The sequence below is a fragment of the Eleutherodactylus coqui genome, chromosome 1, assembly GCF_035609145.1.
Source record: "Eleutherodactylus coqui strain aEleCoq1 chromosome 1, aEleCoq1.hap1, whole genome shotgun sequence".
Taxonomy (NCBI): Eukaryota; Metazoa; Chordata; class Amphibia; order Anura; family Eleutherodactylidae; genus Eleutherodactylus; species Eleutherodactylus coqui.
Genome location: NC_089837.1, coordinates 184683342 through 184703244, shown reverse-complemented (window position 1 = coordinate 184703244; position 19903 = coordinate 184683342). Strand labels below are relative to the sequence as shown.

The following is a 19903-nucleotide window of genomic DNA, read 5'->3' as shown; positions in this document are numbered from 1 at the left end:
TTCGTCTCGAATAACGAGCACCCGAGCATTTTGGTGCTCGCTCATCTCTAGTATAAACTTTAAATAGGTTGTCTGGGTGTTATATCATTTTTTTTTTTAAATACATCCAAATCTGTTTTAAAAAAAAATAAAAGTAACTGTTCCTGCCCGTCCTCACCTCTGTCTTTGTTTTGGAACAGCTACCATCTGACCACTGCAGCTAATTAGAGGCTACAGTGACCATGTGTCACTCACCTGGCATCCCCACTCAGATGCTGGCAGCCATGATGCCAAGAGAATAGAAATATTGTATAACCATCAGCATACAAAGATTCAAAAATCTCCTGGTCTTCTCAGAGCCTAATCCAAGGCGAGGAGAACGATGCAAAGCCAGGTCAGGTCAGGATTAGAGACCAAAGTAATCATCCAGTGTAACAAAAGTTCCAGGCAGCATCAGATGATTAAAAAAATCCAAAATGTATTCCTCCATAATAAAAAAAAACAACGTTTCGACCTACATGCCGAGGTCTTTGTCAAGCTTTGTTAAAATAAAATAAAATAATATTATCTTATTTTAACTAATTTGAATCTATTAAAAAAAAATGTGGATACCACCCAGACAACCCCCTTAACAAGAGCAGGTGTTAGGGAGGTGACTGAGAGGTTATAAACATTCATCTCTGCATCATGGAAGGATTCCAAAAGTTGCTGTGCTAAAGAGAGAGACACCATTGCCTTCCCTGGTACCTGTGGACTGTACTATGGTTGTGTAATATATACGACTGCTCCTCCTACTGAGAATATCTTTGTGTATTCCACTATGGCCATTATGTTGTATGCTGTTTATTAGAGATGAGCGAGCACCAAAATGCTCGGGTGCTCGTTACTCGGGACGAAATTATCGCGATGCTCGAGGGTTCGTTTCGAGTAACGAACCCCATTGAAGTCAATGGGCGACCTGAGCATTTTTGTATATCGCCGATGCTCTCTAAGGTTTTCATTTGTGAAAATCGAGGGGCTACATGTTGGGCTGCATCTCAAGTTCCCAGGTCCCACTATTAAGCCACAATAGCGGCAAGAGTGCCCCCCCCCCCCTCCCAACAATTTTTACTTCTGAAAAACCCTCATTAGCAATGCATACCTTAGCTAAGCACCACACTACCTCCAACAAAGCACAATCACTGCCTGCATGACACTCCGCTGCCACTTCTCCTGGGTTACATGCCTATAGCCGGTTCCACTGAAAGCAATGGGCCGCCGACGTGCGCGGGATGAATTGTCGGGAAGGGCTTAAATATAGAAGCCCTTCCCTGCAATTCATCCAGAAATGTGTAAAAATAAATTCCTGAGCCAATCAGAGGCAGGTCTGACTCACACCCCCTTCACACCCACTGCCGGCCGCGCTGAACTCCGTCTGCCGGGACAAGGTAAGTGTATATATTTTTTTTATTTTAACACATTTCTGGATGAATTGCAGGGAAGGGCTTCTATATTTAAGCCCTTCCCGACAATTCATCCCGCGCACGCCGGCAACCCATTGCTTTCAGTGGAACCTGCTGTATTGCTGGCTCCATTGAATTCAATGGGCAAAAATCGTTCTTCTCTGCCACAGCTGTTACAGCTGTGGCAGAGAAGAATGATTTGTCTTCTATATGTTCTCAATGGGGTCGGCGCTGCTGCCGCCGGCCCCATTGCACGCATATAGAGAAGAGAACAGAAATCGCAGATCGCAGATAGGTGCGATCTGCGATTTCTGACTATGGCCTAAGAAGGACCGTTGGGGTTCTTGAAGCCTAAAATAACTCCTAACGCTCTCCCTATAGCAGCTCCGGCACCAGCAGCACTGTCCCTGATCTCTGTCAGAATGCATCTGTGGCGAGCCGCGGGCGGGCAGATTTTAATACTCGGGTGACACCTGATCTCGCCAGCCACTCACTGCAGGGGGGTGGTATAGGGCTGGAACATCACAGGAGGAAGTTGTAATGCCTTCCCTGTCTTTCTATTGTCCAGAAAAGCACGCACATTTCTCAGGGAAGAAAATGAAAGTAACCCGAACATCGCGTGGTACTCGTCTCGAGTAACGAGCATCTCGAACACCCTAATACTCGAACGAGTATCAAGCTCGGACGAGTACGCTCGCTCATCTCTACAGTTTATGTTTAGTAAAAAGACTGTTCTTTGCATCAAGAACTGGATGTCTTCGCAACAAAATTCATGTACTTGTGACTCTTCGCACCTGTAGGTGGCTCTGAACAATAACACCTGCACAGTGCCGTCTCAGTTACCTACCCTGTAGGCACCTGTAGCATGCTCTCATTGTGAATACGGTTGACTGCCAGGTGGCCAATGTGATGTGAAAACGTAGAAGGATGACACAGTGTTAAACCAGCTCTGTAGCCCTTTCATTCTTAAAGTCAGTGGGGTCTCAGAGGTCAGACCCCCACCCATCATAAAGTTATGGTATTTCCTATATATTATCTCTTTATATGATGAGAAAACCCCATATGTGAGCTGTTGGTCAAGGCTGGTTAAGGTCTGAGTAATACACTTTTAAAATTTTGTGAACACCCCTCTGTTTTCCTTAGTGGTCTAAGATTACATGTGTGTGATAGTCATAGCTGTGCTCCTTCAGTCAGATGATTGGTGGGAGTCCTGGCAGGTGGATTCCCATGGTCAGTAAGTGTTGGCTTCTCCTAGCAAAATGCAATCACACACTATTGTTGGAAGACTGCTTTATGGGGCTGTCCCAGAATTAATTTCTATCACCTATCCAGCGGCCCCACCATTCAGACCCTTAATAATCACTGGAACAGAATGCAAAATACCAGTGAGGAGGAGTTTAACTGGAGAATTGGTCAAGCACCTAAGGTGCTGTTCCATTCAAAGTCTATGGGATTGCTGTACACGGCTATTTTTGTCAAGCCTATAAACAATGAATAGAACAGCAGGATGCATGCCTGATCACCATTTCACTCAAACTCCTCACTGCAGTCATAAGAAGAAACGGGGGATAGAGACCCTATTGTGATGATTAGTTGACGTTGCAATGGTAGTGATCATCATCTGGATGGTAATAAATATCCTTTGTGGTACAACCCCTTATGGTTCTGTTTACAATCATGTCATGACCTCCATTATTATAGGATGGATCCATTGTGTAATGACTACCAGCAGAACCCAGTGCCTTTTAATAGACTGTAGATGAAATGTGAACATAACCTAAGCTGAAAATTAAAGCACATATTTTTGTGAAAAGCACAAAGATAATATGTACGAAGATGGAGGCAAGCATTCTTTTGTTATGATGAGAATGACTTGTCTATTTTGTATTCCCCAGAAAATAACAATACTAGATAACGCTGCAGTATGTTGTTCCTCAGTTATTCCAAAAAATATATAAATTGACCAATGGGTATTACTAATTCCCTTTGTCAAAGGGGTGTGTCCCTACACAGTCTAATAACGTCAGCACTGATTGGACAGCGTCAGACTATGGAGGGATACATCGTTTTTCTCTAAGAAGATATTAAATTAAAGGGTTTACTCTAAAAATACTAGTATTTAGTAAAACAGATTTGCTAGGAGAAGTGAAGGGTCTTGTAGCATCCACTAACAACTTGTACCATAGCTGTGTGCACACCGTCAAGAATTCCGTTTTTCTTGTCCAATTTTACATTGTGTTTAGGGCAGACCATGACTTGCAGAGCATGACTCACAGATTTGCTCTTTAGTACTCATAGTATTAATGTATCAGACCCGGGAGTAGGCATAACACAGTGTATCAGTTTTGCCTGGAATTTCCCTATAAGATTTCTGTCTCTCAGACTGCATGTACAAAGCTGTGTAGATTTCTGTATGCACAATAAGATAAAACAGCAGGATCACGTTGACACATCTCAGTGCGGAAAGAGGATTATATGCAAGCTAGCAGTGATCGCCAGTCTTCAACCCTCAAGGGCAAGCGCCGGAACTCTTTACAATGAGTGTCAATATTTCAGTATTGTAGCACAGTGCATTAAAAAGTAACACAACTATTTCAGGATTTTAAAAACCAAGCAAAATAAAACAGATTTGTGTTTTATTATGTCTTTCAGGAAAAAAAAAAATATTCCATATATTTTCTTATATATGATTCATATGAATTGCGCAGTTCATGTGCACAACATTTTTTTTTTATTAAATAAATTAAATTAAAACTAGTAAATTTCAAGCTCTTAAGCATTTCATTTAAGGCAAATACAGTATACCAAGATATCTGTGATAATGTCCCAATAAAATCAACTAAGGGTACTTGCTTTTGTCTAATGATGGAGAAAAAGGAACCGAAACATTTTTTTGGTTTTGTTTTTTTAAATAAAAACTTTTTTTTTCATATTTTGCAATCATCTATTAATCAAAATGCAGACCTATGAGATATGGCAATGTACAATGAAATAAAGGCACATGGAACATTGATTAAAAGAAAATGAAAACTTGTATAGTTGTATACATTATAGAATACTTTTCAATGTAGAGAATAGTTATTTGGCTAAAAGGATGCAGACATTCAAAATAAGTTATTTCTAATACGAGCTGAGATGTTGAGATACCCTAGAGAGTGCCACAAAATTATTATTAGTAAACAAGCTTTAGTAAGAGCAAAATGTTACTAATGCAATAGAAACCCAAAAATGGAATATGAAATGGCAAACAGTAATGATCTTTTTGTGCTTCAGACATCTTTCAGAATTGATCATTCAATCTTTGTTCAGGTAGGAAAAAACAGCAGAACGCAATAATTCGTATGCAAGAACATCCTCTCAGGATGGGGAGAGGAGTTTCTATTATCTTCCCCGCATGTATTTCAATATCTACTAAGAATGGCTTTGTCAGAACCAAGCCAACCAATAAAAGAAATAGGAACAGAAAAACAAAATCAAATTGGCTGTAGTTCTTATCTTTTTTTGAAATGATGTCCCTTGAAGCAGGTTTTTTATAGACATGGACACCATATATACAATATACAGTATGTAAGTACGTTCACATAACAAGCCTATCATTTAACATCCAAGAATACCTTTAAAAGAAATGTGGAGGCAGAATTTTCATAGTAAACAGGTCAAGTCCTTCATGAAAGTTTTTTACAGCATTTAGTATGGTTAAGACTGCAGTGACTTGTTTCATGTATTATAAATCTTCGTAGCAAAAGAATGTTCCTATGACAAGAACGACCTGAAAGTGATGCGCCCAAGCGTCTGCTTGCCACAGCACTATTTCACCAAAAATATACAGAAATCAACATTCTTGTTAGATGTGCATTAAATTACTGAAATGAATGAATTGTGTATGTGTCATCTTGTCACAACTAGCAGCGGTTAAAGTCCAATGTTACTATTTTCCTTGGTAAAATTGCTAGCAGCTGTAACATCCTTTTCTTGTAAACACGACCTTATAGTTCTAGTTTGGACAGATATGTTTTTTCTATCTAGATTCAAAGTGCATTAGAATGTACAATTTGTGAACAGTACCAAAAAAACATAGGGCTCCCAAGATATTATTATTATTAAATCACATTAACACATTTGGTGTCATTGACTTGATAGGTGCGTGGGCATTTCAAATCAACCACTGTATACAGTATTCTATAGTATATAGGGTTAAAGATATAGAAATATCTTTCTCATTTTTTCTAGCCTTCACTTAAAACATGCATTTTCATGCAACCAGAAGAGATTGGCTCATACAACTTCCTTTCAGGTTCTTTCCAAATTCTTGCACTGCTAATCGTAAGGGCTTTCAACACAGTTCATGCAATGATGTGAAAAACGAAAGGAACTGGTAACCCTATAAAAAAATGTTGCTATTTGTGTTTGACGTGTGGAGGGCTAAGGGTTTCTGTACCATCCCTGGTTTTGCTAATGCTTTGAGATGATCTTGCTATTCCAGTCCTCAAAGAGTCAGGTAACAATGTGGTTTCGGCTGTAGGCTCAGAGGCAGTCTCTGTCTCCAGCTCTTCATCTGCAATAAAAAGTTTTGACTCCCTCCACTGTGGGTACGTTTCCTGGCTGCCTCTTGAGACACTTGAGTCACTGCATGATAGCTGTTCATTTAGTTCTTCTGTAGATTGGATCAGATTTTGTACAGAAATCGATTTGCCAAAATCCTTGTGTGTAAAGGGAACTGAAGATAATACCCCACTATTTGTTTCAAGGCTTTTCCGCCTTACAAAGTTTTTCGTTAAATTGGGTTGTGCAGGCTGTAGACTTTCTTTTGAGGCAACAAGGCAGGCGGTGACATCACAAACATCCTCTTTTGTGGTCATGGGAATTATATGAATTGGTTCTGGTTTGTTGAGGTGTTTCAATGGAGATACAGCTGGTATCTGTAGTGTTGTTGGTGCTGTTGGCTTCGAGGCCTGGCTTATTTGGTTTGATATACTGTTTGTTACCACAGTTACAGGTCCATCATTTACATTGGCTGACACCTGTGTTGCTTGGCTGTCCATTGTCGGACTAAATCCATAATAAGCAGGTGCATTATATTCATTTGGTGTGAGTACAAATTGTAAGCCCCGGGGGATGTTGGCACTAGCTGATCTGGTTATAAATCCACTGTTCTGTGCAGAATTTGACAAATCTTTGCTGTCTATTGGACTTTGATAATCTGAAGTTTGTTCACATTCAAATAGGGGCATCTGAAATGATGCCAATGTCAGTGCTGAGGCAGATCCTTTCTTTAAGACCTGTTGGTAGATATCAAGTAGGCTGTCTAATTTTGATTCAATTGACTGTACCTAAAAAAAACCAAATAGTTATTATTATATAAACCTGTTGCATCATTACCAGCTTTACCAGTTATAATTAGAGATGAGCGAGCGTACTCGCTAAGACAAACTACTCGAGCGAGTAGTGCCTTATGCGAGTACCTGCTCGCTCGTCTCTAAAGATTCGGGTGCCGGCGGGGGAGAGTTCCATTCCTCCCCGCTCTCCCCCGCCGCTCCCTGCCTCCGCCGGCACCCGAATCTTTAGAGACGAGCGGGCAGGTACTCGCTAAGGACAATGCTCGCTCGAGTAGTTTGCCTTAGCGAGTACGCTCGCTCATCTCTAGTTATAATACATTTTTTGGCAAATATATCTTTATCAAATGTCTTTTCCTAAGGCTGGGTTCACAGGGGACCGAAATCCAGTGGAAATCTCGCGGAATGACTGCACAGAAAAAACACGAGATTTCCGCGGGATAAGTGCAGCTTCAAAACCCGCGGCCTTTAGCGGGGGATTTTGGAGCGGCTTCGCTATCGGGATTCCGCTACAGCTATCTCTCCTCATAGAGAGGACAGAGGTCGCTGCACAAACGGAAAAAGAATTGACAAGCTGTGCCTCTGATTTCTGCTCCGCATAGCAAGTTCAGTGCGGTTTGACTGCAACAGATTGGCCGCAGTGTGTGGACAAGATTTTTGCAAATCTCGTCCACTTTGTTGGCTAATCCTGGGATTAAAAACGAGGGGCAGAATTTCCTTGCAGAAAGTCCACAAGGACATTCCGCAGCAACTCCACTCCGTGTGAACCAACATCCTGAAAGCAGCAATGTCAATCAAGTAGGTAGAGGTGAAGTTGTCTCCTAATCTCATGCATATGCCAGACTCTTCCGTGCCTGGAATGTTCATCAGACTCCTAAGTTCTAATTTACATAAGGAAGCGTTTAATAGTAAAGGCATGGGGCCTGAAGTTATAATATTCTACATAGGGGTGAGCAATGTTTAAATTACTTTACATGGCACATTATGCAATTTAAGAGTCAAAAGTAATGTGAAAAGTTACCTTTGATAATCACCTGGGACATTTTAAATGCTTAAGATTTCTCAAAACCAGATAGCCCATGTAATCACTGAATAAGAAAAAGTTATGCAACTTTCTAGTATGCTTTGTGTTTAAGTGCATCTCCAACAAAGTCTTTGCTTGCAGTTGGTGAATTGAAAGCTTTTTGTTTACAGAGGCTGAAAATGTGGCCTGTCCAGCTTCTGCTCACATGGCTGATAGGTAATAACAGCTGTTAGCCTGAAGTCCAGGTGCTGTGAGGTTTGGCTCACAAAGGATTGTCCAGATCAGTGGTTCTCAAGCTTTTTCAGCCATGGAGCCTTTTTTGAAGCAAAAGTTTCTCATGGGGCCTCAAAGCGGGACAGAGGGTGTGGTGAAGGAAGGGGTTAGGGGCGTGGCTTATCACAACATATGTTTTTTACCTCTGTCATTATAAAAAGGACAGGGCTGTTTAAAAAACAGGGAGGAACTCTGGAGCACTGGATGGGCTATTGATATACATTATATTTAAAATTAACAAGGCTTTTGTGCAGATCTTTTTCACAGCGTGTGGATGAGATTTTCAAAATGTCATCCACTTTGCTGCTACAGCTACTGTGAATTCTGCAGCAAATCTACCCCATGTAGTAAGGCTGCTTGCACATGGCCAGGTCGAATTCCACTTGTGGGATCCCCCAGCGGAAACTGACCCTGTGCCCAGCCGGTGACCCAATGTATACCTGTCCGGATCTGTATTGCGGATGTCTGGCCAGCTTACTAAGCAAAGATCTTGCAAAAGGTGAGAAATTCAACTACACTAAGGGCTCTCACACACTAGCGAGTACAATATCGAGATGTGATTGATGCCCCGATATCGCACTCGCAATCCTTCAGAAGCCCTGGATGCGAGGGATTTCCGCAGGGAAACAGCCTCCCATCCTAGCTTGGCTGACGGAATATCCTGCCATGGCTGCCACAGCCACGGCAAGAGATAGTGATCTGGGGCCGGTGGCAGCAGCGCCAGATTGAAATCAATGGGACACGATCGCGATCCTCTGCCACTGCCATTCAATGCTGAGCGCTGCCTCAGGCATTGCTTTCAGGAAGCGGGGATGTTTAATTCCCAGCCAGAAGAGGAGCACAAGAAGAGTGCCGGGGACCTGCAAGAAGACGCGCCAGAGATGACAGCGCTACTAAGGTGATGTATTCTTCTTTTTTCTTTTTTTTTCTACAGTTATTGATTTTTTTTGGAGGGGGGGTGACCTTATATTTCAAATGATATGTTTTCATTTTTCATGTGATATGCTCATGTGAATGGACGAGAAAACGTTAATTAACTTTGGAATTAGATTGCGGCTATTGTTCTCTATTGCGATTTTTGTCCGAGTGTGATGAGCGTAAAATTGCACACGCTTGTGTGAATAAGACCTTAGGCTGCTTTCACATCTGCGTTAGGACTCAGTTCAGAATTTCTGTCTCACTGCTCTGTTTTTGGAAGAGAAACTGATATAATATGGAAAAAAAACTTTTATTTTAATGGAGTTAAAAAAAGAAAAAAAAAGAAAAAGAAAACCGTAAAGAAAAACTGTAAACGGAAAGGTATCTGTTTTCCTCCATTAACAGAAAAATAATGCTACAGACTGCGCTATTTTTCCATCCAAGAAAACTGAAACCTGGCGGGATGGAAGCAAACGGAAGCCTCTCCATTTGCTTTTTTTTTTTTTTTCAAACCCCATTGAAATCAATGGGGAAAAACAGGAATCCGTTTTTTTTCAGTTTTATCTCAGTTTCTCTCCTCCAAAAATGAAGGCAGAGACAGAAACAATGAACTAAGTCTAATGCAGGTGTTAAGCATTATTTGCGTAAATCCTCTTATTAATAATAAACCTAAAACAGAATGTTATTTCTTCATACTTTACCTGCTTCTCCACTTTAACTACTCGGCCCAACATGCTGAGGTCGTCTCCTGACTCAATTTCATGTACAGTTTTTTCCCGACTCTTTTTATCTGTTGCTATTTGACCTTTTCCAAGAATCTGATCAACCCTGCACATTGAAAATAAGGCATGATGTAATTCATACAGCAACAACATAAAGGAAAAAAGCAACTTACAACATTGTTACTAAACGGTGTAATCTGAGGCATTATTACTAAATGAACCATGTGGGGTGGGTGAGGGGTGGGGCATTATTATTAAATGGGGCATTATCACTTAACAGAGGCCATGAAGGGCATTATTACTAAATGAGGCAATGGGGCATTACTACTGAGTGGGCACTTTCATTGTGTGGGACCTACAGAGAGCACATAAAGTAGATACTGTTATTTGGAGGGCATCATGGGTGACATTTTTACTATCTAGGGCACTATCGATGGAGAGATTGTGTAGAGCACATGTGTCAAACACAAGGCCCGCGAGCCGAATCCGGCCCGCTGCCCCATGTTATGTAGCCCATGGCGTGCCCACGCCGCTAACTACTGCAGCGATTATCAGCTGGAGTGCCGCAGCTCCCCGCTAGTAACTGTGCACCCGGGATCCTCCTCCCCTGAGTCCCCCGCTCATCAGTTCCGCAGGAGAGGACTCGGGGAGGAAGCGTACCGGCCTACACATTGACGTCAGTGTGCAGCTGGACTCAGTGCGAGCAGAGGGGGAGCAGCGCTGACAGCTAGGAGGAGGTAAGTATATGGGTTGGGGGCACTATTATTACTGAGGGGGGCTTATTATTACTGAAAGGGTGCCTATTATTACTGAGGCGGGCTTATTATTACTAAAGGGGGCTTATTATTATTACTAAGGGGGTTTAATGTTGCTATGGGGCTATTACTACTGAGGGGGTTAATATTACTAATTGGGCCACTGTAGGGAGCGTTATTTTTACTGAGGCCACTGTGGGGGTCACTATTAGGGCTCATTCACACGGGTGTAATCGTATTTCGGTCGCACAAATACGCTGCGTATTTGCGCAATCAAAAATCACTTATGCAGGGGGGCGTGGCCAGCGACCAACATGGCAAGTCGCACTTGAGAGGAGCTCCCCAGGGGAAAAGCTAATCCTGCAAGAATCCTGACCTTAGGGTGCCGTAATAGGACAAAAAAGTCCTCTAAAACCTGCTGCAAGAGGCTGGGACGGAACCGGGACTGACTAGACCCGCTGAACGTGCTGTGGAGCGGCGTGGACCGGCCCGGAGGTGAGACCGCGCCAACGCCCTGTCTGCTTCCCGCCGCTGCCGGCGTCCGGAGTGGCAGTGCCGGAGACTTACCCCGCCTGCGAACCGTTCTGAAAGGCAGGACTGCCCTTCTCCTCTCCCCCAAGAAAACAAGCCGGTGCTTGCGGAGCTGAACCGTCGGCCCCGGCTGTCCGGGCGGCCACCTGGAACCCCCCTCCCTCCCCTCCCGCGGCTGCGGGGCGAACACACTTACCGTCCCGACTGGGCGCTGCAAGAGGACGCGCGATCCTTCGCCTTGCGGAGCAGCCACCTCCGAATCTCCTCCCGGACTTGCCCCCCCCTGCCGCCGCTGTGAGCGCCGCTGCCGGGACGCCTGAGCCTGACCGCGGAGGGGGCACAAGCGATCTCCCCTTCTCCTGCTGCAAATCCCCCTCCCCTCCTTTCCCGCGGGTCAGGCGCTCGCCGTCCCGACTGAGCGCTGCAGGGAGACAAGCGCTGCTGTATCTTGAGGAGCAGCTGCCTCCGAAGTTCCTCCCGGACCCCCTCCCTGCCGCCGCGGAGAGTGCCTCCGCTGAAAACCTGAACCTGACCGCGGGGGGGGGGGGGGGGGGGCACGAGCGGCTTCCTTGCCTCCCGGTACACACTGCTGGGGACCGAATAATCATCAACCCCTGCGCTCCTGAGCGGCCGACGGCCCTGAGACCGGACACCTCCTGAGGGACTGAGATCTCCTGCACCCGGCTGCGCTATCTACTCGCCGCCTGAGGTGACCCGGCCGATACGCGTTCCGCGGAGGGCCGTGGGCTGACGGTCTGAACGGCCTGACTGACCGGCTGGCGCCTTCTCCCCCGCTGTCGCGAAGACACGAAGCACCGGGCCTGGTGGAACAGCCGTCCGGGCGGTCCCGGCGCCTGTTGCTGGGCTTGACGACTCCTGGGAACGCGCTGCTCCCGGCTGTTCGGCGAAACATCACCAAAGAAACCGCTTACGCTTTCAGTCAAACACGTTAAATAACTGCTCGTGAACATGAGCACGCGCGCAAAAAGCGGCTCTGCGGCAGAGAGACTAAAAGAATTCTCACGCACCGAAACTCCGGATCATACCCCTCGAGCGACGCGACCCGCTCAAACAAAAGAAGCCGAAGATGCATCTGGGCAGCCACCGGAACCAACAATGCGTCAACTCCTGGAGGCAATTAACACCTGCAAGTCCGCCCTTACAGATAAGATAGAAGAGGTCAAATCAGATGTAGTCCTCCTGAGACAAGATCTACAAAATATGCGTGGCAGGGTGCGGGAGATGGAGGACCACATTTCGAATGTGGAGGACTCCCTGCGTCCAATCCCCGCAACAGTTAAGAAAGCCATGAGAACAGCGGAATATTGTCAAGCAAAAACCGACGATCTTGAAAATCGGGCGCGCCGCAATAATTTACGCATAATCGGCCTACCTGAGAAGACAGAAGGCTCACAACCAGAACTCTTTGCGGAAAATTGGCTAAAATCATTGCTGGGCGAAGACACCTTCTCTGCCCACTTTGCCGTGGAGAGGGCTCATCGCGTCCCGGCGAAACCACCACAGCCGGGCGCACCCCCACGCCCGTTTCTAGCAAGAATTCTTAACTGCAGAGATCGCGACGCCGCCCTACGTCAAGCCAGATTAAAAGGCCCACTCAAACACAACAACTCAGTGATATCTATCTTCCCTGACTTTTCTGCGGACTTGCAAAAACAAAGAGCTACCTTTATGGAGGTCAAAAAGAAATTTAGGGATAGAAATATCCCCTATTCAATGGCATACCCAGCCCGTCTGCGCATCGCCGCAGAGGGAAAAGTAATTTTTTTGCACTCTCCTACTGAAGCTCTGGAGTGGCTCGGAATGCATCCGGTATCACCAAGAGGCGCCAATTCATAACATGTATAAATATGTATACTAAGTTGAAATGTGGCTGAGAAGCTTATTATTCCCCTGACCTACTGGTGGTGTGCCGGTCGTCCATGCCGCGGACCTGTAGCCCGGGACCTCCCGTGTCTCAACGTTACTTTAATTTAATAATTTAAGTCCATCAGACAAAGCCAGCCACCCATAGGCCACTGGGACCCTTTCCCCCCCAGTAAGATCAGCTACCTACAGATAGTTTGTAGCTTAAGTTTTTCATCGACTCCTGCTTTTAGATTTACCGGAACCCTAATTTAGGATTCCTACGTTTATATTCAGACAGGATGCCAATAACCAACGGTTTAAACTGTTTTGAGACAATTATTGTTATATGTTTTGAACTGTCTATGCCGATGACCCCCACTGCTCTGTACTTGCAAAGTCCTTCCCCCCCTCCTCCCCCAATTATAGGGGCGCCGATTGAGACCTATATTTACACCGATACCAATGTCTTTAAAATATCTTAGCTGGAACGTACGTGGTCTCGGCACAGCCCTTAAGCGCAGGAAAGTCTTCTCCTTTATTAAACAAACAAACCCCCATATTGTGTGTTTGCAGGAGACCCACCTCACCAGGGACAGAGCCGACACCCTTAAGAAGCCGTGGGTACAGTGGGCGGCCCACTCCTTTCACACCCCCTCTTCCAGAGGCGTTACATTGCTTATACACAGATCCATAAGATGGAATCCTATTAATGTCCGTAAAGACCCGGAGGGTAGATCAATATTTGTGTATGCAGAAATAGATTCCAAACCATATGTCATCTTATGTATTTATAATCCACCACACAATAACCTCTCCCTCCTTCAGACGGCTGTGACCTTTGCACACCAATACCCCTCAGTAGGCGTACTCTGTATGGGAGACTTTAACCTGGTAATGGACCCGACCAAAGACAAATTCTATGCCCTAGCTAACACAAATACAAGCACTAACTCCTCCCTCCGACAGATAACCGAGAGCGTGGGTTGGGTCGACCTCTGGCGGCTACATCATCCCGACACCCTGGAATATACTTGCCACTCCCCCGGCCAGAACTCCCTCTCGAGAATTGACTATATATTCAGCTCCGCGGAGGTGGCGGTGTATCTTTCAGATATAGCACATTGTCCGCGGGGAATATCGGACCACAGTCCGATACTCCTAACACTGAAATTTCCCCAACTCAAAATTTTGCCTACCTGGAAACTACACCCGTTTTGGCTCAAATTGTTAGGCCCAGACGACCAAACTCCGTTCCACATATCCCTCTTCTTAGATGCCCATAATAACAACACCCACCCGGCCCTGAGATGGGATACCCTTAAAGCATACCTTCGGGGGTTCCTTAAATCAGCCATTACATATATCAAACAAACGACAGCCCAGGCGGACAGAGAGATAGAAATCAAGACACTTGAGGCAGAAAAGACCTACACTGATAACCCCACGGACTCTAACAAAGAAGCATGGCTCAGTTGTTCCCGCCTCTACAAACACCAAGTTCACGCTAAGGCCAAACGTAAATTATTCTTTGCGAAGCAATATTATTTCGAACTAGGTAACCAATCCAGCCATTTGTTAGCCAATCTGATTAAACACGAGAAACACCTAAACACGATCCTTAAGATAAAAGATCAAAATGGTACGGAGCTGACTGACGCCCCAGCCATCACAAATCGCTTCAAAGAATACTACGCTAACCTGTATAGCTCACCCACAAATTTTACAAAGGCAGATATCCTAGACTACCTGAGTGACCTGACCTTTCCAACATTGTCCGAAGAACAGGTAGAGTTCCTGGAGGCCCCAATCACCCTAGACGAAATACGGCAGACAATCCGAGACATGGCATCTAATAAAGCCCCAGGCCCGGACGGCCTCCCGATTGAAATGTACCGGAAATATGACGAACAACTGGCCCCGCTGCTATTAGAAACATTACAACAGGCCCAATTAGACCAATCCCTTCCGCCCTCGTTCTACGGAGCATCTATTATAGTCATTTCGAAACCAGACAAAGACCCCACAGACTGTAGCTCATGCCGACCCATATCCCTGGTAAATGTCAATTACAAAATCCTAACAAAACTCCTGACTAAAGACTAAATCAAGTAATCCTATCCATTATACACCCTGACCAGACCGGCTTTATGCCAGGAAAATCCACAACAATCAACATATGGAGAGTACAGACAGCAATTCAACTGGGCAAACAGTTTAATATGCCCTGGGCATTGGTCTCATTAGACATAATGAAGGCCTTCGATTCGCTGGAGTGGACTTTCCTCGAGGCCTGTCTGGTTCGCTTTGGGTTTGGCCCCCAATTCTTACAATGGGTTAAAACCATTTACAAATCGCCAAGCGCCAACGTAATAGTAAACGGCATCCCATCCACCGAGTTCCGCCTTGCAAGAGGCACCCGTCAGGGCTGCCCGCTGTCCCCGGCTCTATTTGCCATAGCTATTGAAGCCATGGCAATCCGGTTGAGAAGCACCCCTGAAGTAAAACGGCATTAAATGGGCGGGCCTTGAAAGTAAAGTGGGCTTATATGCGGATGATACAATCCTATTTTTGTCAGACCCTATAACCTCCTTCTCCCACGCTATGTCCCAAATTGACAAATTTTCCCACTTATCGGGCTTACATGTCAACTGGCCCAAGTCCACAATTCTATATACAAATCTCAACCCAATAATAGACCCTTGTGTCGCCAGATATAACCTAGCCGTGGTTTCCACATTCAAATACTTGGGAATATATATGTCCCGAAATTCAAATAACGCCATAAAAGATAATATCGACCCACTGCTCGGAAATGTCAAAAATAAACTAGAGCGATGGGCCAAATTACCGCTTTCGGTGGCTGGACGTATAAACCTGATAAAGATGGCGATTCAACCTAAATGCCTGTATATACTACAACATATGCCAATAATTGTACCCAAACGCATCTTTCAAGCCCTCAATTCCTTCACTACATCTTTCATTTGGAACTCCACACGATCCAAGCTTAGTCTTTCGACCCTACAAAGACCGAAGGAGCGGGCTGGAATGGCGCTCCCAGACCTGCACGTATATTACCTAGCCGGACAGCTACGCAACGTCCGGAGCTGGTTCCTAGAGCGGGAAATGCCCATCGCTGACCAATACCTGGCAAAACAAGTAAAGGGTAACAACCTTTTAAATTTCCTGGAATTCCCAGAACATACCAACCCTCCTGATATACTGCCACTTCACAAACTAGCTTTAAAGGTGTGGAGGGAGGCTAAGGCCATCCAACAGTACAAAGGAGTAATGTGTGAACTTCCCTTATGGAACAACCCCGGCCTTAAAGCCCTCCAGTCAGTCCCAGACCCTCAATATTGGAGGTCTTTTGGAGTGGTGTCGGTGGGAGACGTTTATACAGACGGGAGTCTCCTCACATTTAACCAATTGCGGGAAAAAATACAGTCCCCACAACTTCAGCTTTTTAGATACTTTCAGTTGCGGCACGCCCTGAACTCCCAATTCCCACCTACCTCCACAAGCATATCCAAATACCCCACAATTGGTATCCTCAGATCCCAGGGGCCCAAGGGCCTAATCTCGGGGCTCTACACGCATCTCCTTTCAGCAAAAACCGACCATAACCCGCCCTCAGCCTACGATAGATGGAAGACAGCCATTCCGTCCTTAACACCGGAGGACTGGACAGATATATCCGAATCCCATCTCTCAGTTTCCCCTGCAGTAAGCAATAAATTGATCCAGCTATATATTATCCACCAAGCATACCTCACACCCAGCCGTCTATATAAAATGGGCAACTCTTCCTCAAACTCCTGCCATAGATGCCACCAGCCAGAAGCTAACTTCTGGCATTTGATTTGGGACTGCCCCCTGGTAAACGGCTTCTGGTCTGAGATTGTATCCTTCATAAACTCACTACTACCATCCCCCCTTAATATTGGGATGGACCCTAAGACGATCCTATTTGGCCTATTGGAGGAAGAGGAATGGCCGTACCACACCCGCATTTTCCTACAGAAGACCTTATTCTTGGCGCGTAAAACAATAACTACTTATTGGATGGCTGCGGGAATCCCTACGATCTCATGTTGGGTTCGGTCGGTGAACACAGTAATCTCCTACGAAAAAATTATTTACCAAAACAGAGGCTGCCCAAACAAATTTCAAAAAATATGGGATATCTGGCTGGATACCAATTCCACTTTATCTGTAGAATGAACTCCCAGACTCATGTTCCCTCTCTCCACCCCCCCCCCCACGCTCTCCTGTGCCCCCATTTACTAAGCAAATAGCAAACGCAGAGCTTTATCTCATAAAGAATTCATCCAATAGGCATAGACGGTTTGAGTTTAATTGTTTAAGTTTATCGCAACCCAAAAGAAAAAATGTACAAGGAATATGTTATGTTACTACGTTCAAGCAAGTTACAACACAGTATGTACTATTTGTAATATCGAGTTTGTTTACCATATGACTTTATTATGTACTGTGCAAATTTTCCTTAATAAAGAAAATAAAGCAAAAAAAAAAATCACTTATGCCTGTATATTTGCGTACGCAAAAAAGAACGCAGATGGGCCCACTGAGATGGTATGCAAATATGCAGTGAATACATAGGTTTCCTGCACATTCACCACGTATTTGTGCGGCCCATTCACTTCAATGGCCTATTCGGGTGCGTAGTATGTAACAATATAGATCATGCTGTGTGATAATATACATCATGTGAATGAGCTCACTGAAATCAATGGCTTCTATTTACTGCATATGATGTACGCAAATACGCTGGTGTGAACGAGCCCTTACTGTACAGTCTTAAGCCCCCTGCACATGGGCGGAAATTCTGCGGCGGGATTTCCCGCAGAATTTCCGCCCGTGGAAGCTGCCATAGGATTGCGTTAGAAAATGCAATCCTATGCAGAAGGCTGTGATTTGTCCGCGTGAAATCTCGCGCAGAAAACAAATAGCGGCATGCTCTATTACTGTGCGGGGCAGCCGGCACATCACAGAGCCGGAGCCGCGGGAGCAGGTGAGTGCTGCACTGGTCCCTGCAGGGGCGCGGGTTAGGTCCCGCTGCGAGAATTCTCACAGCGGGATCCGACCCGGCCATCTGCAGGCCCCCTTACAATCGGCCCTTTGAAGGTCACCATAAGCCTGATGTGGCCCTCGGTGAAAATGAGTTGGACACCCCTGGTGTAGAGGATTGAAAAATGAAGGCAGGTGATCTGGATTCTATGGAGAAGAAAAGTGAATGACTCCAGTTAGAGGGTAGATCACTTTTGACCACTAGATATGAAAGTCCTATAATCATACGGTCTGCAGAGCATCTCTTTAGGGCTAGTATTTACTGCTATAAGGTCACTGTACTGGAGATAATATTGGTCCTTATATAGTGTTTTTTTCAATGTGTATTTGATGTATATTCACAGTCAATTTCACACCTTCATTGAAGAGGGTGAAGTCTGTTGCAGATCCAGATCAAAATGTCCACCACATGGTGTGGATTTTCGTGTGGATTTGCAGAAGACTTCACTCCTTTACTTTAAAGGGTGAAATCTTCTGTGGATCAGTACCAAAATACACTATGTATGAATGCCCCCTAACTGTGTAAAATCAATCAAAAACAATACTCTCCTTTAAAATATCCTTCAAGTCCAGCACCACTGCTTCAGTCCCAGAAGCTCCTGCAGCGTCCACAGGTTATTGTTCCCATGATCACTGAAGGCAATTACGAGTCATTCATGCAGACATGGTCATTAAGGATAGTGATTGGGTGTAGCAGGCATGTAATGAATCAGCCCATGAACACTGTAGGAGCTTCCGGGACTGTGAATTTTCTACTGACAGGAGGGGGAATGACCGTCGTGTGTGCGTGTGTGTCTGTGGGACAAGTTGTGCGAAGACCTGGAGCCTTTGGTCTTCTTAATCTGCCACTGACAACAGCACCTGAAATTTCGTGTAAAGTTAAAGTGCATTCACACAACAAATCCGCTGTGGCAACTCCACAGCAATTCCATGTAAGCTAGGGCTTCGAAACACATCGACAGCCTCTTGAGTGTTTATTATTAAGCACTTTCAACATCTTTGGCTCCTTGGTTGTGGAACCTTGGCCACAGTTCTCAATTTCCATTCTGAGGGATGGGGTCAGACACCACAACGAGGTACTAGCTAGCCTGGTGATATTTATGAGGGCAGGGGGGGAGGGGGGTTCCAGCTAACAATTCCCCTTTTACTGTGACCTACCATCAATCAGGGCTTTGTTATCCCTTTTTTTTTACATCTTAGGGCTCATGTCCACGGGCAAAATGAGATTTAAAATCCGCAGCGGATCTCCCGCGCGCGGATCCGCACCCCATAGGGATGCATTGACCACCCGCGGGTAGATAAATACCCGCGGATGGTCAATAAAAAGGAATTTTAAAAATCTGGAGCATGAAAAAAAACGTGCCATGCTCCATTTTAGTGCGGATCACGCTCCGGATGGCCCCCATAGACCTCTATGGGCGTGGGAGATCCGCTGCGGATTGTAAATACTAATTTATCGGGTGCATGAGATCCGCTGCGGATTTAACCCCTTCCCGCTCCAGGACGTACCGGTACGTCCTCGGAGCATGGTACTTACCGCAACAGGACATACCGGTACGTCCTGGGGATAGTGCGAGATCACATAAGATCCCGCGCTATCCTGCAGCGGGAGCCGGCTGTCAGTCACGGCCGGCGTCCCGCTGCAACAGCGGGGGGGGGGGGGGGGGATCTAAGTAGATCGCGACAGGGAAAGAGTTGACAGAGAGATCGCGCTCCCTCGGTGTCTCCGGCCGGCTCTCGCGATGTCATCGCGAGAGCCCGGCCTGTCGCCATGGCAACAGGACGCCAGACACTGGCGTCCTGTATTGCCTGTGCCTATAATCGCTGTATAGGCGATAAGGCATGGGAGAGCAGTAGCTCTGCCATGCCTTATGACAGCGATCATAAGCACAGTGCTGCAAGTCCTTCAGAGGGACTCAAATAGTGTAAAAGAAAAGAAAAGAAAAATGTAAAAAAACACCTTTTTTTA

The 19903-nt window shown here is 45.5% G+C and overlaps 1 protein-coding gene across 3 annotated transcripts in view; it reads right to left on the bottom strand.

Annotated features, from left to right (window-relative positions):
- Positions 1 to 4234: 4234 nt before the first annotated feature.
- The window catches only part of KCNQ5 (potassium voltage-gated channel subfamily Q member 5), a 563081-nt gene continuing 547412 nt past the window's right edge, over positions 4235 to 19903 (bottom strand). For all 3 annotated transcript variants that reach the window (XM_066604505.1, XM_066604514.1, XM_066604523.1), the window contains 2 exons: positions 9671 to 9797; positions 4235 to 6751 (listed from right to left, as the gene is read on the bottom strand). In XM_066604505.1, coding sequence (XP_066460602.1) covers positions 5819 to 6751; positions 9671 to 9797 — 1060 coding nt within the window. In that variant the 3' untranslated portion in view covers positions 4235 to 5818. The remainder of the gene's footprint in view (positions 6752 to 9670; positions 9798 to 19903) is intronic.